The sequence below is a fragment of the Osmerus mordax genome, chromosome 7, assembly GCF_038355195.1.
Source record: "Osmerus mordax isolate fOsmMor3 chromosome 7, fOsmMor3.pri, whole genome shotgun sequence".
In the NCBI taxonomy this organism is placed as follows: Eukaryota; Metazoa; Chordata; class Actinopteri; order Osmeriformes; family Osmeridae; genus Osmerus; species Osmerus mordax.
In genome coordinates this window covers 7,713,694-7,738,019 of record NC_090056.1, presented here as the reverse complement: position 1 = coordinate 7,738,019, position 24,326 = coordinate 7,713,694, and the positions used below count along the sequence as shown (strand labels likewise).

The 24,326-nt window shown below is 51.9% G+C and overlaps 1 protein-coding gene and 1 long non-coding RNA gene across 2 annotated transcripts in view; both read left to right on the top strand.

Annotated features, from left to right (window-relative positions):
- Positions 1–24,326, top strand: part of LOC136946020 (uncharacterized) — a 45,492-nt gene that overhangs the window by 19,612 nt on the left and 1,554 nt on the right. The gene's annotated exons all lie outside the window — the stretch shown is intronic.
- spryd3 (SPRY domain containing 3) lies at positions 55–23,627 on the top strand. Its single transcript, XM_067240404.1, has 11 exons — positions 55–136; positions 847–977; positions 1,662–1,737; positions 4,548–4,672; positions 4,817–4,952; positions 5,040–5,228; positions 13,131–13,280; positions 18,414–18,471; positions 21,874–21,993; positions 22,184–22,326; positions 23,093–23,627. Exons 2-11 carry the CDS (start codon positions 847–849, stop codon positions 23,225–23,227), a joined length of 1,263 nt encoding a protein of 420 aa, XP_067096505.1. The 5' UTR covers positions 55–136; the 3' UTR covers positions 23,228–23,627.

Genomic DNA, 24,326 nt, shown 5'->3' with positions numbered 1-24,326 from the left:
CACAGTCTATTGGATATTTGTAGTCATGGGTGTCTGATGTCACTAAAAAGCGCCGAGCATTCTAAACTTTTAAAGTCATAACAAAAGTGAATGAAAAGGTGATTTAAAAAAAATGTATTGAAAAACTTGTGAAAAGGTAAGCGTTTCATTATGGTAAACAGCATTTTATTTTTATAACTAGTCGTACGTCGGATTGTAGACTCTTCCAATGAATGCAAGATGCCTGTTGCTAGCAATTGTAGCAAAATCCGAGCTTCCACTACAGTAATGTACTGTAGCTAGCTAGCTAGCTAACTAGCCGGCGTAGCAAAGTCTGGTGGAAAGACCATGTAGGTGGTAATTAAAGTATAGTTAGCATGCAAGGTCGCTTGCTAGTTTACTATTGATCTAACTATATAAGAATAATTCGCCTCGATAATCGGCCAACATAGGTAGATTCAGTTCGTCAAGCTGATGCTATCGGTTTGACAACCGTCGGTGACAGCTTTTATTTCCTACAATGCCCCTTCACAAACCAGTGCAGTGCGCGGCTGTAGTGAATGCCGTGCTTGTTGCCTGCATGCGCCCTGAAATTGCATTGTGAGAAAGTACTTACATAGCCTACTAGTACTTATTGTTTAAGTATGTCTACATAAGACGTTATACATTGGCTATAAGTTCCTTCCTATTACACAAAGATGCGACCCTTATTTAGTCTAATTTTATTGTTTTATAATCCCATTCTGTTTTATATCCAGTAAATTACATCTGCAAAACTTTGTTCCCTCTTTAAAAATGGCGATCAATACGAACACTAGCTAGTGTCTTGTTTATGTTTACGTATTCTTTTAACCCTGCTTCCGTGAGATGGATGACATAAACCTGCAGTACAGATTTCTGAATTGGCGTCGACGCCGGATCAGAGATATCGGTGAGGTGCGAGCCGTGCGCGTTCAGGAGCGCTACAAGAGGATGTTGAAGGATGGAGACATACTCAGGTTAGAGTACAAACAGGCTACTCATTTGAAACAATCTCTATTGTATTGTATCTTTAATATGTGCCTTTACTTCCCATCTGCTGGGGGCTCTCTGTATCGCCACTTCCTGACTAGCATGGCTTTTGCATCAGTGCTTTTGCTCTCCCGTGCCACATCCTCGACTAAATCTGACGGTATTTTTAGAGAATGTTTTGGGGTATGAGACTGACAAAATGAACCTCTTCTCTCAGCTCCCCCTATCATAGTCCTGCAAAATTGCATCACTTTTTTACTGACCCATTAGGGATGTTCGCCAGACTGTGAGTTCAGACATTTAGTGAGTAGCAGTTTATTGATGCTAGACACTAGAAAAGCAAATCACATTTGAGTGACATGGGGAATGTTGTTAGGCGATCAGGCCCTATCAAACACATAACTGCTCTACTGTACACAATGTTGTCCTAGGGTTGGTGAAAGATTAAATGCTTTTTTTGTATCCCTTCAAAACTTCCATGCATGTGTTTCCAGTAATGTAAGATGTTTTAATATACAAAGATAGCTGTTTTATTAGAGTTAACATTTTTGATGTAAATAATTGTCTGTTTAGGAAACTCAGCACTGTCATTGAAACAGTTTGCTGATTATCTGATCAGGAGTTGCAGCTCCTCTGACACTTTTCTGATATGTTGTTGTCTGGTGTTCTAGTTACCAGGGGAACTCGGATGAGGTTGGTTGTTACGTGGCTCCCTATCCTTTATCAAAGGGAAATTGCTACTTTGAGGTAAGAGCTGACACCTGCTTCCACACTGCTGAAAATGAGTGTTGATCCTTCAATGATGATAGACTTGTTTGTGACCTAGTCCTTCATAACCTTGTCATGACTGGAGCCCTGGCTGTAAGCCTAAACCAAAGACAGAACAAAACTCATTTCTGTCTTGTGCTTTTTCCCCCCCCGATCTGCCATACGTATTTCAAAGATGAGCCCCCCTCTCCCATCTTCTTAGCTTTTCGCATTTAAAAGTATTTTTTAAGACAGGGTATGTTCCCTTTTCGACAGTAAATATTTTCGGGTTCTCCGATAATCATTCATTTTGAAATGTTGGGGATTATACACAACATGGTAGGGTTTCTGGGACATACCATCTCTCTTGGTCGACGTGCCCAAGATTGCTTTTCCATCCATCCAGTAATCTTATCCTCTGGAATCTTATTGCTGACAATTTTCTTAACTTCATATTAAATTGCGAGAGCCCCCCCGCAGTTCACTAGTGCAAAACCACTACCTCAAAAATGTCCATGCAGTGTCGGTATGAAGGATAGGGTGTGGGTTAGGGGGGCATCTCTCTCTCTGTCTATCCAAGGCTGAGGTTAATTTAACACACAGTTTTTCAGCGGCAGAATATTGCACATTTATTTAGCTGATACGCCCGTACGCCGTGTCCAGCAGACCCTGTGGTAAGGCAGTACAATTTGCAGAAGAAAGTGTCTATGTGATTTAGCACAGGAAAGCCTGCCAGGACTCAGTCATAAATTAGGGGATGGGAGAGGGTTTCAGCTGGGAATTTATGATGCCTTTCTAGAGAAGGCCTGTATGTGAGGAAGGGAGAAAGACAGGCAGGCAGGCAGGCAGGCCCAGTGGCATATGTGTGTTCAAGTTGTGACAGTCGAGGCTTGATGGACTTCCTCTCCTGGGGTTTAGGCCTGGAAACCCTATAGGTTATCCAGCAGCTTCCTCCATGGGTTACCTCATCCTGCCTAGCTGTGCACACAGGAGAACCCCCATCTCACTGACAGACCCAACCAATCGGGTTTGTCTTCCTGAGCCAAGCATTGGTTTCATCAAGAAATGGGAATCAGGCAGCCTGTGTAGTACTGTTTCAGTTCCACCTGAATCAGTATGGGATATGCTATCTTAGATTAGACCGTGTGAGCGAGGGCTTTTCCGCTATGGCATTTCTATGAATGTCATGTCATCCCCCTGCCCTGACCCCGCAGATGTGTGTGTTGGAGCCCACAGTGGTTTTTTCCCAGCTGATGACTCAAAGTATCCTCATTACACAAAGTGGGTCCTCACAGTCAGAGAAACGGCGTCCAGATGGGATTTCAAACGATATTCACATTCGCAGCGCTGATGCATAACTCAGGTTCTATTATATGAGTTTGACATTTCCAGCGAGGAGTCTAGGGTGACCATTAACGAACCGTCATCCGCACATTTACGTGGCGCGTTTCTCCCCATTGTGACGCATATCCTGTGAATTTCCCCCCACATCGCCAAAGTTTGGGGGCTTTTTTTTCCCGGCGAAGATCGTGCCCCTGTCAGAATATGCGTCACCGGTGTCCTCATGTTTTCTTGTTACGCGTTCACAGGGGATTCATTTCACCTTCGTCAGGACCCTGCGCTATCACTGCCGCTATCACTGCCGCTATCACTGCCGCTCTCACTGCCGCTCTCACTGCCGCTCTCACTGCCGCTCCCAATCCATCTTCCATGGATGAAGACAGGCATCTGTGGCATTTCGCGTAACTCCGCCGATTTATTTGAATTCCGCCCCATTGGTCACTTTGTGCTGCATTCCTCCTCGTGTCGGCCTGAGTGCTGTCCTTTTCCCTACACAGAGTTTATGTAGACAGGGCCACATGACTTGTACACATACGTTTATTGTTGAGATATTTAAATGCAGGCCCAGTGGATGCAGACCTATCTAATGTAGTGCACCCTGGACACACTGGAGCCAGTGTGCTGCAGCTGACGAGAACGTCGAAGTCCTGTCCTGGAAAGAGGGCTGCAGCTGGACTTTAATTTAGGGGGAAACCAGAGGAGTTGAAGATCAGACTGTTAATACTCCCAGGATGGCTGCGTTTGGGAAGTCTGTACTTTTGAGAAGGGCAGGAAGCGAGGGGGACAGCGACGAAGCAAAATATTCTGAGAGAGAGAGAGAGAGAGAGAGAGAGGGGAGAGAGGGGGAGGGGGAGGGAGGGAGGGAGGGGGAGAGAGAGAGGGAGAGAGGGAGGGAGAGCCAAACTAGGGCTGTGTGTGAAAAAGAAAGCAAGAGAGTATGAGGGTGTGAGAGAGAATGCGAGCGAGTTGGATCGCTCATCCCATCAGCCGAGCCAAAGGCAGAGCCAGAGCCAGGGGAGGACTGTCCTCTTGTACGGGCCTGGATCACCTTTCACCTAAATCTGCTTGGCAGTGCTTGGCAGCTGCTGCCCCTGGCTGGCTCGACTGCTGCTGGCCCTGGGAGGTTGCCCTGGCCGGTTGGAAGCAGTCCAGCCCATCCAAGGAGTCAGGCTGTGGGCAGTTGGCTATGAAGCTGCCTGAGCTTTCTTGGAAAGTCAATGATTTAATACCGCCACCCCTGACACTGTTTTTCCATTCAGCAAAAGTTCTCACAGTGACTGTAGGGGTTTGTTATATCTTTAATCTCTGTTGCTGGAAGATCCTGTTTGGTGAAACCTTAACTTTGACACGTTTTTGCGTTGCCGTCTTGATGAAATGTGTTTACACAGGTTTTACGAAACCACATTAAAGCGGCGGTGGTGCCAGTGGTATTTCCAGTACTCCTCTCTCCTCTCTGTGTCATATTGCAGGTAACTATATTGGACACAGGGGTGAGAGGAACCATAGCTGTGGGCCTGGTGCCCCAGGGTTACAAGCTAGATCAGCAGCCAGGCTGGCTGCCCCACTCCATTGCCTACCATGCAGACGACGGCAAGTAAGTCACTCAAGTCTTGAATACATAGATATTACTTTTATCTTCCTCATTGAGACTGCTGTGCTTGGAGATTGACCTTATACTCGGTGCACTGGGTTTGAAGTAACCATGCCTCCCTTCTGTCCTCTCCACTCTCCTCTTCAGACTGTACAATGGCAACCCAGTAGGCCAGCAGTTTGGACCTAAATGTAACCGTGGTGACAGAATTGGCTGTGGAATCTACCTGGAGCCATCTGAAGCTGGGTTGACAACGGTCTTCTTTACCAAAAATGGCAAAGAGGTAACAGTCTTTATCATGAGATAAAGAATTGGAACTTGAAGGCAGAAGTGCGGAAGTTGACGTATTCCCTGTGTGTGTGTGTGTAAGGTGGGTTCGGCGGTGGTGCCAGTGTCTGCTGAGGGTCTGTTCCCCTCGGTAGGGATGCACTCCCTGGGGGAGGAGGTGAAGGTGGACCTGCAGGCGGAGTGGGCGATGCCGGAGGATGACAGTCGGATGATGGTGGACGGCCAGGAGGACGAGTGGGGACGTCTGTATGACGTCAGGGTGAGCAACACGGTAGGAGCAACTCCTCCCCTGTCACTCTCTGTCCTGGAGGGCCCTTCGTCGAGTGTCGTTCAGGATGGGTGAGAGGGGGTGAGGAGGGTGAGGACAGGGGAGAAGTGTGAGGGGAGGGAGGATGGGTAAGGATGCTGAGTGTGGGGGAGGGGAGGTGGGGAAGGTGGAGGGGAGGTAAGACGGGTGAGGATATTAACCCTAGTTGAGGATCGGTGAGGAGTTGAGGGAGGGTGGCAGGGGGAGAGATGGTAGAAGTGGAGTGTGAGAGGGGTAGGAGGGTGAGTTACCTGAGCCTGCTCTGTTTTCCTGGGCTGAAGGTTGGCAATGGCACAGAACGTGGCGGTGGAGCCAAGACCCTGGCAGCCCACCAGGTTGTAAAAATTCAATAAGGGGAGTAACGGGACTCTGTGGAATCTTCTACTCCTTCTCATGTGGTTGGAGGTTTTCACAGCTGGGGTGCTCGCTTACTCACTCACTCACTCACTCACTCACAGTCCTGCAGTTCAGTTTCAGTTCGTTCATTCTTTTTAATTTGTGTAATTCTTTTTCTACTCCAAATCTCTCTTGTGTGTCTCTGAGTGTGTGAAGGGGGGGGGTAGCCTCCACCAGCGTGGGGGGGGGATGCTTGGACTGATATGATTGTAAAGTTTTGACAACTTCAAGGTCTTAGAGTAGCAGAGCCAGGTCTTACTGTACAGTACAGCTACTTTAAGACATACAGTACAGTACCTGTTCCACCCCCACACTCACTGAATAACTGGGCATACTCTAAACCAACTGACTGCATTTCAAAACCTTATCCACCCAATGTGGTTAAAAAGGGTCCATACCCTGTAACCTATTAAATAAATACTTTTGCCACAGTATACCACAGAACTTGCTTGTCCCTAAGCTCAAAAGACTGGCCATCTGACTCTACGGTAAGAGTGATACTGAAAGGAAAAGGGCTGTTTTGAAGGTTTGTAGATCTTAGCGCTAGATGTCTTTATCAGATAGACGGAATGCACTGAATTGACAGGAGCCCGTTTGGTTTGGAGCTGTTCTTTGATTCAGTACCATTTGTTTGAAACCAATACTGAAAGTTTTCCACTTAGCGGCGGGTTATTTTTAACCATAATCTCCTTTTGATGAAAGCAAACGACCCATTCTATTCCAAGGTGTGTTTCTACTTGTCCAACCCAAACCAAACATGCGTTTCAATGGCTTCCACTTCCCAAGTTGCTCTCTCTGTCTGTCGATGAGGCTTTTCATCAGACGCGTAGTCAAAGGCTGCGATAATATTTGTCGCTCTTTCACGTGTAGCTACGCAACAGAGATTTCCAGGAACGGGGGTTTTTTTCCCACGCCGGCCAGCGCCGGCCCAGTCCCGTCTCCTTTCTCCTCTCTCTCGTGCGTGGCCCGCCATCTCCAGTCTGCCTCAGTTAGCTCTCCCCGCATCTCGCCTCGCAGCTCAACCAGGCTACCACAACAGTGGCACGGTCGTTACCTGCTGCTGTGTGATACTTTGTGTGGATAAACGCGTGCCGTTCTGGACAGCACGTGGCGTCCGGGTCGGCTCAGAAGAGGTGGGGAACAGAAGAAAAGAAGAAAGAAAAGACACCGTGCGGCGAGATAAATAAGGCTTTGGGACTCTGCTACCCTGAGGTGGAATGGAGAAGTCCAAAGCCACAGAACGCGTGAAGCTCAGAGGTGATGGTGCCGCCTGTCCTGCAGCCCGGCCCCGCCATTCGTTAGCTGTTTACACTGCAGCTGGCGTGACGGCACTCACTGATTTGATAAGTGGTGATCAGGTCCCGCTCCAGTACCAGCTGTTGGCATGGCAATCTAGCGAAACCATCGTCTTCAACCCCAGTTCTTTCCTCTCACCCTTCCTCTCTCTTCACCTCCAGATGTCTCTCCACCCTGCTGCCAGTCCCTGGGATTGAGACTCCCTTTGGGACCCTGTAGCAGAGTGGATGTGATCGTCGGTCTGCTTATTTAAACGTGGGTTCAGGTCTCTGAACCTGTGGTAACTGTACTTTATGTGTTCACATTCCTTTCATCGCGGCCTTCTGCCTCCGCCTTTGTATAGAAAGTGTAAAGAACAGCATGAGGAATGGTGTCTCGGCGCTCGCGGGCCTAACGCCCTTGTCCCTCAGGGCCATGGACACTGAGTAATGAATAGACTAAGGCTACATTTCTCCTCCAGCGCTGAATAGAGCGAGCCTTCTCGTCTGTGTGCTGCCCTGGCTTTTGAGAGAAGCTTCTAGGGGGATTGAACAGCTGCCCACAGCCCTGTGCTGATGATGAATTAGTCACTCTACACTCTTTGTAATTCTGATTTGATGAATCTGTTTAATGTTCTAATAAATTCAGTCTGTGCATTCACAAGTGATCGGACTTGTCAGGGTTGCGTAAGTCTGTGAATTTCTCTCGAGCGATTACTGGCCAGCTACGGCGCATGACATCATCTCAAACTTATTTTGACTGGCCCTTTGTCATCGATTTCAATGGCTGGCGCCTAAAATAAACAGAACACATTTGATAATCCACATAAACCAGTTTGGGTTCATGTGTAAACTCCCCAGACCAGCTGAATGATGGTGCGGACATGGTGTCTGCTGCTCTGGCTGCTATGTGTGCCTTGTGAGGAGGCGCTCCCGCCTGGCTGCCCGCTGCGTACGTGACGCTCGGCTCGAACGCCCAGCCGCACCATGCTCTCTCCTGCTGTTTCCACAGCAGCGACTGCGCCCACCCGTTTAATCCCCCCAGTATGCACTGCAGCTTGGGGGGAGGGAGGCGGGCGTAGGGCCGAGTAGATACGCCCGGGTCTACAGCTATCACCGTGGTTCCTCTCTTTCCCCCTCCCTGCGTGCGCCTCCGCGGTGCTAGAGTTCCGTGGGGCTGCTCCGTGTCGGCCACGCAGCCCAAGGCGCTGGAGCGCTTATCTCCTTCTGGCTGGGTCGCGCCGTGTTCCAGGCTCACTCCTCGTCTCCGCGTCCCACCACGCCACCATCGCCGTGGTGGCGCGTCGGGAGGCTCGCACGTTCCCCATCACCTCCTCGCATCGTCTGAACCACGGTGGTCAACATCACACGGGCCTCCGCACTTACTCACACCACGGCCGCACACACGAGTCACGTCCCGACCATTTCCTTTGGTCTGAACCAACACCCTTCTACGGTTGCCTGCTTCCTTCCTGTAGGAACAACAGTCATGGATCCCAGCAGGACACTGCTGGGTCATCTGCTCTGGTTCACCACTTTCCTAAAAGCTCTGGAAGCCGGGTCCCGCCCTTGTGTGGGACGGCCAGGACACCATGGTACGGCACCGCAGTGCTGTGACGTCTGTTTCTATCAGCCCCGCTGTCTCTCATCCTCTCTTCCTCTCCTCTCCTTTCATCTCAGGGAAGGGAGCCGTGTGAGAAAGGAGGAAGCCATGACTGCTTCGCTAATACGGTTTCCGTCTGTGATGTGCGGCGCTGGCTGGAAGTGTGCGACCTGCTTTTATACGATGACTGTAAAAATTCAGTTTGGTTCTGCAGCACTCCTGTCAAATGTTCCCAAGATAACGATGGTTATCTGTCTCACACTTTGTGTGGTGTGTAGTATACTTGGTGTGTGTGTGTGTGTGTTGAAACAACGTCCAGATACTAGTCTGACGAACAAATGAGTTGTGTCTCAGCAGTTCTTCTACCTCCAGGTCTTTCCTGAAGTTTTTTTTGCAATTTTTTGTTGAAAGAGTCTCCTGAACAGGCACTGGTGTGTGTGGTGCAGGAGTCCCTCCAGTCCCAGAAGCTCCATTGTTCCCTGATATCGCCACACGAAGACGATCCTAAGCTGGTCTCCCGGGCGGTAACCAGAGATTAGCAGTGGGGGGTAGGCTGCTGCTGCTCCAGGCTCTTCTGGTCTTAATATCACATCATGGGGAGGGGAGCAGAGGAATTATATCTAGGTCAGTCACGGCCCCAACTAGGAGCTTTTAGAGTTGAGAAAAGTTCTCTTTCTCGCTCTCGCTTCCTCTCACCCTCTCCTCACCCTCTCCTTACCCTCTCCTCACCCTCTCTCCTTCTCCCTCTCTCCGTCTCTAAAGAGTATTTGAGTGTTATGTCACAATATGCAGCGAGTACACGGTGCTGGGCCCACGTTATGGGAGAGTGTGCGAAGAGAGCTGACAGGATTAAGCCTTTGACGAGTGTTCCCACAAAGTTAGCGTTGACCTCCGCGCTAACCCCCAAACCCCTTCACAAGGCCTGAGGATCTCTGAGAAATATGGATAGAATCTCAGGAGCTCCAATGAGACAAGGGTATAATGGTTGGCGCTAGAGATTGTTTTTGGACCAGGACCACGCTTTGGGAGGGGACCCGTGTGGAAAGCTTGGGTCTGTTTCATCAAGTTGACGAGACCGCACTGCTTGTGCAGTGCACTTGTTTTGACCACAGCCACTTAAGGGCCCTCCGCCAGTCCAACCCAGTAACTGGGACCTGGGCTATATTTATATGGGGTATGGCTCTGGACTCTCATATTCGAACGAGCATGCATTTGAGATGTTTCCCAAAAAGTAACGACTGGTCTATTCCATCACGGACGACCACTCTCTCAGCCTTGGGTTTTTACGACTCTGCTGAGGAATCCAAATAAATCAGTGCGGTGGCCCAGTGTTGGCACGGCGACGTGAGCTCTGGTGGGGCAGCCCCCCTCCCCCCTAACGGGGACGGTTAAAAGGTCTGTATTAGAAGGTGGTGAAACGTCCACAGCAGGACTGAGTGATGAGGTGTTGGGGCTCTGGGCTGGTCTAGTGGCTCTGCTGCTACTCTGAGGAAAACACGGGGCTGGGGAGATTACAGAGGGGTGAGGAGTGCTGGATGGGTGGATTTGGTGTGTGTGTGTGTGTGTGTGTGTGTGTGTGATTGATAGTCCCTCCCGTTGAGTCATTGTTGTGAGTACTGGAATCATTTGGGCGCAGTAGAAACTAAATCCATTAAGCTTTACAAAAGCACCTGGCCTGTCTGTCCAAATAGTAGTGGTTCAGGTTCAGTGTCAGAGTGTGTTTTGTCACTCCATTGAATATCATGATATAGATGTGGTTTGCAGTCTTTCGAGACTTCTTGTGTGCAGTCACTACATGACATCAAATATCCCAAACATTACTGTCAGTGTTTCATAAATGCTGTACATAGCTCAAGTTGAAAACTCGCCCATATCATGATGTCTACGGACATTCACACTGCCTTTCTTCTCTAGCTGTGACACGACACTGGGAGGACTGCTCAGTGTGTTGCACCTGTTGCACTGGGCAGCAGGTCCGAAAAACTGGGGCAGCGACCCCACCCGCCACAGCCACGCTCCTTCACCTCTGCCCTGGTGCTAGGATCAGAGAGACGCAGGGCGGAGAGGGGGATGAAAAGAGGGGAAAGAAGGAGCAGGAGAAAGACAGGGGAGTGAGAGAGAGAGAGCGGGAGTCCGATCGCAAGATGTCCAATTACAGATGGGGGAAAAATGGGGAGAGAGAGAGAGAGAGCACGAGGTAAGGAGCGAAGGAGTGACTGCAGGATCTGTCATCGCCGCCAGTGAAGCGTGCCTCTGGCTGTCTGTGAGGCAGAACAGATTAAAGCAGCCACTCTCCCCCTATTACTCAGCCCAACGGAGTCAGGAAGGTGTGACTGCCTCTGCCTCATCTCTTCCTCCTCATCCCCCCCCTTTCCCCTCCATCCCCTCCCTCGTGCATCTCTTCAAAGGAGCTGTGTGTGTCCAGGCATGAAAGTTGAAGAGGTTGAGGAGCGAGAGAGCGAGAGAGCAACAAAGGAGATAGACTATAAAAAGCATGGAGAGAGAATGGTGTGATGTGTAAACTGAAGCTAATGACTTGAGGACATACAAGCCTGTGTTCTCCGGTAACCTTAGTGACGGCGAAGGGAGAGCAAGGCCACTGTTATCTTTTAAAAGGAGGCTTTGATAGCTTGCGAAGTCTCGATGACTGGCTCCATTGTCCTACAACAGGTGACGTGTCCTTACCACCCTAACCACACAAGGTTTCAGGGGTGAGACACATTATGGGTGTTAGAATCGGAGGTGATAATAATAACGTTTATGGAGGCGTTGGTTTTTCTGTTGTGTTTTTTTACATTTACCTCATGTACTAATATCTTCCAGGTTCATGCCTAGTGTGACGCTACCAACTGTCGTTCAGTCATTCCACCCCTTTGATCCGTGACTCAGTCCATGACATGCCCCGCCCACTCCACCATTGTTTTTCTCCCTCCTGATTTGATCCACCCAGCCTCCCTAATAGACGAGCAAGGTCACCGTCTCTGTTAAATGTAGCTTTCATGGGCAGATTCCCCCTCGAGCTCTCCATCTGGGACGGCAGCAGTATTTCCCGCCTGCTGTACGTTTTGACGAGGCGCGGCTCCCAGGGCCGTCACAACGACTGACCCGCAGCAAGCTGGGGGTCAGTCAACAACATCAGCAGCAGCAGTATCCAGGCTTGTTCTCACCCCCAGACGCTGTGACACACAACATCTGAGAGATTTTACCGGCCCTGCAGACGGTGGCTCTTCTGCCCGGCTGTACGGAAGCCTGGGGCTAATCACGGTGGCCTGCTTGGACATCAGAGGGCGATTTAAAGTCACAGCCAGTCTGCATGGAGATATACTATCTAGGAATGGGCCTTGAGCTTGTTTAAACCGTGGAGGGAACTCAGGAGGCTGTTTCACAAGGAGATATTACTTGGATTTATTTGATATGGGAGAGAAATCTAGTCGTAGTCAGAATTTGATCCAAGTTTGGTGTTGCTCTCCTGCTTGATCGTAGCTAGATGGCTAACCTGGACCGGAAGTTAGTGACGAGGCTAGCAAATCTAGCCTCATGCTTAGCTGTGTAGCATAGCATTATCCTAGTCTAAGACCTGGTTGTTTAGAAGAGCAAAACCCTAGGCAGCTAACGAAATGAAAGCTACTTTTTCCAGAAAACAAGTAGCTGGAAGTTGCTGAAGGCTGACTGGGAATGAGGAGCCACATCTGTGCTATGTTCAAGCCAGCCGCTCCAGAGCTCCGACAGTGCGTTCGCTGCGGCGAGCTCAGAGGCTGACCAGGGGAATGATCCCCAGGATGAAACTGCAAACTGGAAAATATGGAACGGAACCCCTTCCTTTGTGTCTGAAGCAGAACAGCGTCAAGTGGCCGTGACCCTCACGTGGCTGGCACTTGAAACGTGCAACATCCCCCCCCTCCCCCTCCGCCCCGCCCGCTAGCCAAGGTGTTATCACAGCGTCATTAGTCAGTCCACCCCCCTCTTTCTTTGTCATCCTGCTCTCTCAGACTGGAGGCGTTTGATCCACCTGGCACATGCACGCACGCACACACACTCTCGATGGAAACACTGGAAGGTTATTTGGTTGCCTAGTTCCACACCTACAGGACCCACCTGTCCTGTTTGAGGACAAGCTTATGTTTCCCAACTCTGTGTGGGAATGCAGGGATGATGTACCTCAGCAGGAGCCTGGGTGGGATGACTGCTGCATGTTGGAACAGCCCAGGGGAAGACCGGATGACTGCTGCGCACTATGAGCCCATCAGTCATCCGCTGAATGCATTTACATTAGGAAAAGAACAGCTGAACACAGAGCCATTTAGAATACTAGCCTGATGTGTGTCCACTTTGTATTCTTTATATTGATGGTGAATGCCCCCCTCTTCTCCCCTCTCCTCTCCTGTCCTCTCCTCTTCTCTTCTCTCCTCCCCTCTCCTCTCTTGTCCTCTTCTCTTCTCTCCTCCCCTCTCCTCCTCTCCTCTTCTCCTCTATTCTCTCCTCCTCCCCTCTCCTCCTCTCCTCTATTCTCTCCTCCTCCCCTCTCCTCCTCTCCTCTATTCTCTCCTCCCCTCCCCTCCTCTCCTCTCTCCTCCTCCCCTCCCCTCTCCTCAGCTCCTGGAGTACGTGGGGAAGGGGCGGAGCATCGCCGACGTGGGTCTGGCCCAGGCCCGCCGGCCCCTCACCACACGCTGCCACTACTTTGAGGTGGAGATCATCGACGCCGGAGAGAAGTGCTACATCGCCCTGGGACTGGCCCGGAGGGTACGCAGCCCCCAGCAGACACTGCATGGCTCGCTGTCACACCTGCTTCTAGAATGTACCTGAGATCACTGGGTTGGTGCTGAGTTAGCGGCACACTGGGTGGTTGTGGTTGGGGTGCTCGGGCCTCTATACCCCAGGTACAGTAGAAGATGATAGTCTCTTACTCTGAGGTCTGCTGGTGAACGCCTCTTACCGCAAGTACCTGTTTGTCTTCTTGTTTACATTTGGGAAGGAGGTCGCTTTGAACTGCTGTGTCTTTCACTGCAGGAGCTTTCCATTATCCCCCGGCTTTATGGTGGGGACATTGTGCTCGTTCACTCTCATGCCTATTACAGTAAGGAGGAAAGAACAATTAGAGAAACTTGAGCTCGTCTAATTTGAGCCCTCATTTGTTTTTCCAAAGAATGCACATCGGGATGCCATTTCCAGGAACCACAGGAGTAGTTTGAACCCCTTGAAGTGCGGCACTGTGCAAACCAGCTGATCACCACCATCCAGAGTAGCTGCCTCAATATTCTAGACACCGTCTTTGTGATTGGTGGTGTTTCTGGGAACATGACATGTGAAATCATCCCACCTTGCCCGGTCTTGCCCGGCCCATCCCAGCCCTGCCCAGCCCTGACCCACTGCCTCCACCGACACCTTCCCAGAGAATGAGGAGGTCGGGAGGTGATAACTCTTCCCACGTTTCCTTCACACACACACGCACACACACACACTGCTCTTCTCTGCTCTGTCCGCATCTGGGGCCCATTACTGGGCCCGGCTGTCCAGAGCCAGGAGAGGTGATAAAGCACGCCGTCTGCAGTAATTGAAGGCCTGTCTTATAATGCCTGTTTACTCGGTGCCTGACTTGGTCACACGTGGGGCTGTCAGCTCTTCACACAGCATCCTGTGGTCAGGGAGCGAGCCACAGAGCCTGCACACCAGCACAGAGCCTGCACACTAGCACAGCAAGGGGCCTGAGGGTGTGGGAAGTCACACCGCTGTCTGTCTGGGACCACTGACTCACTGAGTGGCGCATCACGGAGTGTTCTGGAGACACCCTGGAGGGACAGTTTCAGCAGCAGGCCTGCGCTACTGACTGGAGCTGGGATGGGCTGGGTTTATTTGCTTCCCTCTGGAAAATTAGTGTCAAACATGTTTGTATCCCCCTTCCCTTTCCACCTCTGTGAAGTGCATTTTGTTGCCTCCTGGTATGAAATGCGGCGATATCAATAAAGTTGATTTGATTTGTGTTGGAGGCCTAGTCTGTGGTGTAGGCCTAGTCAGGCCTAGTCTGAGTTGTAGGCCTAGTCAGGCCTAGTCTGAGTTGTAGGCCTAGTCAGGCCTAGTCTGAGTTGTAGGCCTAGTCAGGCCTAGTCTGAGTTGTAGGTCTAGTCAGGCCTTGTCTGAGTTGTAGGTCTAGTCAGGCCTAGTCTGAGTTGTAGGTCTAGTCAGGCCTAGTCTGAGTTGTAGGCTGTTGTTATCATGCTGTTGTAAGGAGCAGTTGGGCTACATACAGGGCCTGGATAGATGTGCACGCAAGATCTCTGAATCAGAGCTAGTGTGAGACTGCTACTGTACTTTGGTGTTTTAAGATGTTTTGATGTTTGTTTGTTTATGTATGTGTGCGTTGGGGCTAATCTAAGATCAGCTCCCAGACCTGGCGCTAGCCCCCCCTCGCTCTCCTTCCTCTCCTGATAAGAGCAGGGTGGATGTACAGTGTGTGTAGGGGGTCGCACTGCAACTTTGGTGCACTCTTGCATCCGGAGTACACAGCGGTTGCCATGGCGCAGACACAAACAGATGCAAACCTTGAGGAGGAGGAGAGGGGTTTGCAGATTGTCGTGTAGAGGGCTGCAGTGGTGTAGGGGTGGGGGGTGTGGAGGCAGTTGGAGAAACGAGTATCAGAGAGGTGGAGGGCTTAGAAGTGGAGGTGTGTGGAGGGGTTGAGGGGTGAGAGAGAAGAGGGGTGAGGCGAAGGAGAGGAGAAATGTAGAGGTGGAGAGGAGAGGTAGAGGTGGAGGGGTGAAGGAGAGGTAGAGGTGGAGGGGTGAAGGAGAGGTAGAGGTGGAGGGGTGAAGGAGAGGTAGAGGTGGAGGGGTGAAGTAGAGGTGGAGGGGTGAAGGAGAGGTAGAGGTGGAGGGGTGAAGGAGAGGTGGAGGGGTGAAGGAGAGGTGGAGGGGTGAAGGAGAGGTAGAGGTGGAGGGGTGAAGGAGAGGTGGAGGGGTGAAGGAGAGGTGGAGGGGTGAAGGAGAGGTAGAGGTGGAGGGGTGAAGGAGAGGTGGAGGGGTGAAGGAGAGGTGGAGGGGTGAAGGAGAGGTGGAGGGGTGAAGGAGAGGTGGAGGGGTGAAGGAGAGGTGGAGGGGTGAAGGAGAGGTGGAGGGGTGAAGGAGAGGTGGAGGGGTGAAGGAGAGGTTGAGCGGTGAGGTAAAGGAGAGGAGAAATGGAGAGGTGCAGGGGGAATGGAGAGCAGCCCCTCTCTGTGCGTTACGGCTGTCTGGCCCTCGCCCGCCCCGGTCCGCCCTTTCCTCTGCCCCCTCTTCCATCCCCACGGGCTCGGTTTCGCACGCACACACACACACACACACACACACATTCTGTGTTTACTTTCCTCTGGCCTGATATGGCCCTGTCCCTGGGAGCCCCTCACAGCTCCAGGGCCGCGTCCACCCAGAGCCTGGGAAGGGGGGGTTGTTTATCCTCCAGAGGTCAGGCTCTGGCAGAACAAAGGGCCGCTGGCCGGGCCAGGGCCTCAGGCCTGCTACTGCCTGGGTTATCTCCAGCTGCTGGGTCTAACCCTCTTTTACTGCTACAACTGCTGCTGTGTCGTGGCTACACCACGACAGAGGAGGAGGAAGGGTTGGAGGAGAGCAGAGAGGAGCCTGGTGTCTCATGTTGAGATCTTGTTATTTCAGGCTGATGACAGGGGGTTATACAAACATACCTGCACCATCCTCACCCGCCCCCTCACCCGCCCCCTCACCCCCCTACCTCTGTTGATTGGCACACACCGCACACATCCAAACACACCTGAGGTAATCCCGGCGGGAAATATTTTTAGCCCGGCGTCGGGGAGAGGTGATAGCTATCTCTATCTGAGGACGAGCAGGCGTCCGCGGGGTTGTCGATCTGGGGCTTGTTGTTGACTCTGTCAAAGTGTGGAAATGCAGGCTGATGCTCCAGTGACACTGACGGAGGCCCCCGGGCCCAGATAGGCCTCTGCTGTGGACCCAGCGCTGCTGTTTGTTGTTCTTGGAGTCCCTTCTCGGTTTATACTAATGCGTTCCGCAGCTCTGGGTAACCGGCTGGTTCAGGAGTTCACGTTTAAGTGGACCGGTGTTAGCACGGTCGACCGTTGAGATTTACGCGGGGGGAAAGCTGGTGACAGGATGTCCAATAGCGATCTGACAGGAAGACATTTGATATGCTCGGTGTTGTCACACATGCTGTGTTGTCGCTGTGAGAATCACGCCAAACGACGCTTCGTCGTCAGTGGCTTCCTGCTACTGCACCGAGGGAGCGATTGAAGTCCCGATCTGTCTACCTAATGTATCTTGTTTCGTGTAGTACGTCGTGAACGGTGGTCTCGTTTCAGGTGAAATGTGTTTAAGTGCTGATTGGGCAGACAGAAAACAGGTTGACACAGCAGAAATGGAAACTGTCGTGTCAGACAAAATTATAAATCTGATGGATACGGGCGCACGTTTGTTGTCAATTTTTGTTAGTCAAAAGTCTTGTCACGTGAGCGCTTTCTTTTCTTTTTCTTTCTTTCTTTCTTTTGTTTCTGTCTCCCTCTCTTTTGTAAAAATGAAAGCATCAACCAGAAACTTTATTTCTCTCTGATTTTCTAGTGAGACAATCTCTCAGACTCCCGTCACTCTCGTCATCCCTTCATCCGGCCAGAGGAATCCCTCGGCATGGGAGAGGCAGGCCAGGAGGAGGGAGAGGCAGGCCAGGAGGAGGGAGAGGCAGGCCAGGAAGAGGGAGAGGCAGGCCAGGAAGAGGGAGAGGCAGGCCAGGAGGAGGGAGAGGCAGGCCAGGAGGAGGGAGAGGCAGGCCAGGAAGAGGGAAAGACAGGCCAGGAAGAGGGATAGGCAGGCCAGGAGGAGGGAGAGACAGGCCAGGAGGAGGGAGAGACAGGCCAGGAAGAGGGAGAGGCAGCAGACCTGTCTAATGGTTTGGAGCTGCATTCTTCTATCTCCATGTCTTCCTCTGCTGGTGTCTCGCTCCCACTCCTCCTGCTCTTCATCCTCCTCTCCACCTCCTCCTCTCCTCCTCCCTCCCCTCCTGCTCGAGCCCCAGTGGGGTTGTCAGACTATCTCCAGACCATGCTGAATGAGAGCTGTGTTTCCTGTCTGACCTGAGCAGATGGAATGACACATGGCACTAGGCCCACCTGTGTCCAAGCAGCTGGAAACTACTGTGCTGGAAACTTGTCCAACTGTCAAATAGGTTTCGAAAAAAAAAAAGGTTTGGAACCATGCGTGGTCTTTTGGTGAGTTGTCAGCCCTGCAGTAGTAATACAAATATGGAGGAGAAGGAGGTAAGATGGAAAAGACTGTCAAATGTATAAAGAGGAGGAAATAACGAATTCACTGCAGAGTGGAAGACAGAGAGACTCCATTCAGAGAGACTCCATTCAGAGAGACTCCACTCAGAGAGACTCCACTCAGAGAGACTCCATTCAGAGAGACTCCACTCAGAGAGACTCCATTCAGAGAGACTCCACTCAGAGAGACTCCGCTCAGAGAGACTCCGCTCAGAGAGACTCCACTCAGAGAGACTCCAAAGACTGGGTTTGTCAGGCAGAGCAGGGAGAGGAGACGATAACATCTCGGGTGATTATCTGAATCCCATTGTCATTTCCACTGTGCAGAGGGTACCAGAGTAAATTGCACTCACACTTAAAAAAGATGTTGGTCTAGAGGTTTGGTCATTTCTCTGCGTCATACCATTGTTTGCAAAGATTTATTTGGCAGAGTCAAGGAAACGTCAAAGGACTATCTTCTTCAGTGGTTTTCATAAAGCACACTAACACACACTGTACACAATAAAGCATAATCCCCCCTCCCCCTAACTGTTGACTAACTGTTATGAGGTGTGTGTGTGTCTGTCTGTCTGTCTGTCTGTCTGTCTGTCTGTCTGCAGGACTACCCTAAGAACCGACACCCAGGATGGAGTCGTGGCTCAGTGGCCTACCATGCAGGTGAACACACACACACAAATACAAATACACACACAGACACACACACACACACACAGACACAAACATACACACACAGGCCACTCTGGATGTTCTTGTCACGTCTCTCCATCTGTCTTCTTTGCCTCCATGTGTTTATCCCAGAGTATGTGGACTTCTCTTGTTTGTTTTCTTGTCTCCCCCGAGCCCCTCTGTGTGGGTTACCTGTCAGTGTGGACTTCCCCAGGTCATGTCTGTGGTGCCTCATCTCCAGGATCAGAGATGGATCCATGCATCAGCGCATGTTTTAAGCACTTCATCTCAGGGCACCATCTCTGCTGGATGTGGAGGTGCCCTGTGCGGAGAGATTGAGAGAGTGTGAGAGAGAGAGATAGAAAGAGAGAGAGAGAAAGAGAGAGAGAGAGAGAGATAGAGAGCTGGGGTGGCTGATAACACGACGTATCACAACAGCACAACAGCAGCGTCGGAGGAATAGAGCCAGATCCTATCTCCTTCCTCGGGAGCGAGCTTCCGTATCTTCTCGTCAACCGAAAGGAGAAGAAAGCACAACAGTGGATCTGTCGGAGTGATCTCTCAGCGCTCGTCTTAACGGCTCCATGTGGCTCTTTGTGGCAACAGGCCTCAAACCACTATCTCCCCCCCATCCTTCATCTCTGCTCCCCCAGCCTTCAGCACCCCTCAGCCATCCTCCTCCCTGATGGGCCTGAGATTAGCCAGCTGCTCACTGGAAGGATGCAATAAGAGCTAGCTACTCTAGTGTGTATCCGCAAACCCCCCCTTTGCCTGTCCCGTCTGTTGTATGTTGTGTGTATGTGTTCTCTGTTCTGTATTATGTGTGTCTGTCCCCTGAGGTTTGCTTACATATTTTTGGGGACCGTACATTTCTCGCTCATACCACGATCGCGCCATGTTGGTAGAATGTTTGGAACTGATAAAGAAATATTGCAGACAAGAGTTTGTGTTACGCGATAGCTTTCCAGGAAAGGCTACCCGGTTGTTTAATGATCTCCTCAACAAGGATCTACCGATCGACGTTGGATAATGAATCACCTTCGGGGTGCATTCCAGTAATGCCTCGAGTTGTTTTTCCACTTCTCCCTACCCGTTTATGTGCAGGGCTGGCTGGGCCGTGTGTTAGGACATATTAGTCCGGCTAATATATGGCCCTGTGGGTTGGAGCTGAGGCAGTGCTGAGCCGTGGAGGCACGCAGATCCAGCCCTGCATCCTGCCAGCCTAGTCCGCCCGCTGGATAAGTTAGCACTGTGGGCTCCATGGTTTGGCTGGCGCGTGGGAGACGCCACAGACATGTGCACACGCCCTAGCACAGCTCCCACGTGTCCCAGCTCTCCGACATGGAGATGACGCGGGTGGTTTTCCACGCCGCGTCTGGCCACGCTCGGGGCCGACCCGCTCGGGCCGTGATCTACGGCTCCCCTCGGGGTCAGGTGGCGCCCGGGGCCCTCGCTTTCCACGCCTCCCTGCGCCCTGGACGCTCACGGAGCGCTGCGCACGCCCCAGGCTCCCCAGGCTCCCTCCTCCCGGACCACGTCTGTTACCTCAGTGAGCGAAAGAGCGTTTTCAGCCGGTTGGTTGTATGTTTGTTATCTCGCCAGTCAAAGGTCACGAACATCCATGTTCAGCCCTCGAGGGGTGTTTTTCCGACTGTACACCTGTGTTTGTGTGGGTGTCTGCCCAGGATGAAACCACCACGAGAACCGGTATTGGGACTGTGCAGGCAGTGTTAGCCCCGGCAAGCTACCTCCATGCTGCCTGACGTCGCCCAGGGTTACCATGGCGGCACTGCTCATGCAGGTAGGCCAATGAGCCGTGGACCCGGTTAATACCAGCCAATGAGGCTTGGCCTATTCCGAATCTCTGTCATGCTGGCTGTTGGCCTCCCAGTGACTCACGTGCTCTGACTCAACACCCACACAGACAGGCGCAGGCCATGGTGTAACCACCTCCTAGCCTGGCTGGCACGGTGCCTGGCTCAACCACCACAGAAGTTCACCACAGCACACAAAGCCGTTCCTGCACATGCCCACACTCCCTACCACACACCACCGCTACATCTGGGAAAGGAATGCATTCAGTAGGACACTTTATTTGTTGACAAGAAGTCTCCCCAACTTTAGTATCAGGGTTAACTTGAAGTATGAAATGCTTTTGGGGGTTCTTCAGGTAACGGGGGTTAAGAAAGGCCAGCGATATTTTTCATGTTCTAGGAACCTGTTTTGTGAATGTTCCCTGGGAAGAGAAGACCGGTCTTTTCCAGACAAGCGCTCATATTATGAAAGACTGCTGTTTTCCCACTCCCGGCTTCCCTGAGCCCCCAGCCAGCTTTCCTACCGGCGCAGGTCCCAGAGTGCCTGGCCCAGGTCGCCCCAGCCCCGGCCCCAGCCCCGGCCCCAGCCCCGGCCCCAGCCCCAGCCCCGGCCCCAGCCCCGGCCCCAGCCCCGGCCCCAGCCCCGGCCCCAGCTCCATCAGGTCATGTTCCTCAGGCTTTTAGCCTACTGCCCCAGCCTCAGCTTGGGAGCCAGCACCAGCCGTAGCCCCGGACCCCTCCACTCCGTAGAACCAACCCCTCCACGCTACCGTTGCTGTGCCTGCGTGGCTCCAGTGTGTGCTGTTGTGACAGGAGCCCGCATGGGAGCTGGAACGATACAGTGTCTCTGTCTCACCCCCTCCACCTCCACCCCCACCCCCGTGCTGCTCAGATAGAGATTGTTTAAACAGTATCCTGAGCCGGGGACTGGTCCCATGACAACTCCACAAATATTTACCAGCCACACCGCGCCAGAGGTGTGTGTCTGCAGGCTACCTCTGCCGTGTTTTTCTTTCTTTTCTTTTTTTTTTCTTTTTGGATTTTTTTTTCTTGTTTGTTTGGTTGCTTTCTTTAAGGCCCTGACTGGCCTGTTGATGTTTTTTTTCAGTCGAGATGTAAACTGTTTAGGCATCCAAACCTGTTCAGAATCATGTCACTGGAACGTAGAACAGATGCGGCTTCTAGAACAATGCAGTTGTAAAACTTCTAGAACACAATGTCTCAGAAAGCTCGGTCATGTGGTTCTACATTCTCTATTCCTTCGCTCTCTGTCCTACTGACCGAGCTGCTAATGATACCTTGTTTCAAAAGCTCTCGAACTCTTCTATTCCTATAATCCTTCTCTCTCTCTCTCTCTCTCTCTCTCTCTCTCTCTCTCTCTCTCTCTCTCTCTCTCTCTCTCTCTCTCTCTCTCTCTCTCTCTCTCTCTCTCTCTCTCTCTCTCTCTCTCTCTCTCTCTCTCTCTCTCTCTCTCTCTCTCTCTCTCTCTCTCTCTCTCTCTCTCTCTATTTTGTCTTTCTCTATATCCTCTCTGTGTCCCTTCTGTCTCTACACCTCCCCCCCTCTCTCACTGTCTCAGATGATGGACAGATATTCCATGGCAGTGGGGCTGGGGATGCCTTCGGCCCTCGCTGTGTAGAGGGTGACATCATGGGCTGTGGAATCATGTTCCCGCGAGACTACATCCTGGATGACGAGGGTGAGGCGTTGCACATTCACTCTTACTGATCACAGATCACGCTCTCAAACGACCCCCCGCCGTGGCACTCCCACGGCGGGCTCCGAATCTGCCCCGACACCCTCCCAGAGGAGGCGTACGGGGCACAGCTGTCTGTTGGTCCGTCATGGGGAGTTTGAGGTGCCTGGGCTCCATGTGTGCCGTTCCTCAGATGACATTGAGGAGGACCTGGACCCGCTGGAGGGGGCGGAGAAGGGAGGCTTCCAGAATGTTCTGTACCAAAACGGCGGGGAGGAGGAGGAGGAGGAGGAGGGAGACGAGATGGAGCGGGGGAACGGGAGCAGGAAGGTTGTGGTAAGCAGTTCTTTTTAATGACCTCCACTGATCCACGCACGCACACATGCGGGACAGCCGGCTCAGCCGGGCGGGGGTGAGAGGGGGGACTGCAGACACCCAGGAGGGCGGGAGGAGAGACAGCAGGATAACCATGTTGGGATTTGTTTATATATCGATTCAGAAGGACAAGCTACCCTAGAATTCCTCGCTGTTGTGACACTGCCGAGCTCCGCGGTGGCGCACGTGCGACCGAGTGGGAGCGGAGCGCAAGCGAGCTGGGCGCTATGGGGCGGGGCTTGTCACGACGGGGCGGGGCCATGCAGCAGGGGGTGGGGCTGAGTGCTCTGCAAATACGGACTGTGTTATTTGGCAGCGCTGAGAGAGTGTCCCGGATTAGGTGTGCTGTTCTAGGATCAGATGTTCCTTTTAGAGGGAAGTTTTATAGACCTGACCTGGGATCCCAGCATTCCTGCTGTTGAGGTGCTGTGCTGAAACGGGCCCAGACCAGTACTGCTCTACGTCCTCTGTACAGGCCTGTCAGGTGGAAGAAACCATTCATCAAGACAGTAGCTGAATGCATATAAATCTTCTATTTAGAGTGGCTGGTTAATATTTGCTGTGTTTAACATGATTTAGTGCAAACACGTACTGCCGTTTCATGTGTTTGGTTGCCCTAATCCCTGTGTGATGCTGTTCCATACATACTGAACATAGCTGAGCGATTGAAACGGTTGTAAAGACTGTCTGATCCAGCAGCCTGGCTCTGTTTGGACCCTCTGTTCAGGCGTTCTTCACCCGGAACGGGAAGCTGATGGGCCGAAGGCAGGTGTCCGTCCCTCCCGGGGGCTTGTACCCCACCATCGGGATGCTGAGCAGCGGGGAGAAGGTCAAAGTGGACCTGCACCCCCTCAGTGGATGACCCAACCCCTCCTGCTGGACCCCAGCCTGGCCACGGCCTGGCCTGGCCCGGGGGCCTGGCCCGGGGGCCGCAGACCTGGGGCTTCCCACTCTGGGCAGGGACCAACCAGCCAGGACCTCTGGCACTGTGGCGACAGCCGTACACAGCAAGAAGAATTATGGAGCTGGAGTAGCTTATGGATTTGGATAAATCCGTGCAATTTGTTGTTTTATAATTTCTCACCAAACCCCTTTTTCACCTCGCCTGTAAAGCGAACAGATGTGGGCTTCTAAAACAGTGAGCCCTTAAATTCCTCTCATGAGGTCTGGCACACTCAGTTTATTTCATTTGTCACAACCCCAAGCATAGCAGAGCCCAGCCAGCACCAGAGAGGGGGAGAGCGAGAGGAAGAGGGGGAGAGCGAGAGGAAGAGGGGGAGGGGGAGAGCGAGAGGAAGAGGGGGAGAGGGAGAGAGAGGGAGAGAGAGGGAGGGAGAGGGAGGGAGAGGGAGGGAGAGAGAGGGAGAGAGAGGGAGGGAGAGGGAGGGAGAGGGAGAGAGAGGGAGAGAGAGAGATCCTGCAGTTCCTACTGTTGGCTTCTCTCTTCCTGTCCTTCTCTCCCACTCGCCCTCCTGTGTGTGTGTGTGATTGAGAAGGGAGACACTGCCCTCCTGTGTGTGTGTGTGTGTGTGTGTGATTGAGAAGGGAGACACTGCCCTCCTGTGTGTGTGTGTGTGGGATTGAGAAGGGAGACACTGCCCTCCTGTGTGTGTGTGTGTGTGATTGAGAAGGGAGACACTGCCCTCCTGTGAGAACTCAGGGGACTTTTGGTAACTGATAGACTAGTCTGAAAATAATACATTTAGAACTGTACAAATCCATATGATATTCAGTTCCCACTGGACATGCATTACCAACCTGAAGGACATACATTACCAATCATGTATATCCTTCCAAATGCTAGTTGTGTTTTCTTAGGGTTCTGTGTATATGGATTTACTGTATCAACAGGGAGATATGAAGCGCTGGCTGTGTTTGGGGAAAATCTGGGGCATTTTTTTGTTTACTGTTTGTATAGTAAACAAATGGGTGGCTTCTTAACAGTGGGGAAGTGAATGAAG

Bases quoted from the DNA above. Each gene is read 5' to 3' on its own strand.
- spryd3 (XM_067240404.1), top strand. From the start codon at position 847: ATGGATGACATAAACCTGCAGTACAGATTTCTGAATTGGCGTCGACGC. The intron at 4,953-5,039 runs GTAACAGTCTTT...TGTGTGTGTAAG, and splicing joins TTACCAAAAATGGCAAAGAG to GTGGGTTCGGCGGTGGTGCC. The intron at 13,281-18,413 runs GTACGCAGCCCC...GTCTGTCTGCAG, and splicing joins CCCTGGGACTGGCCCGGAGG to GACTACCCTAAGAACCGACA.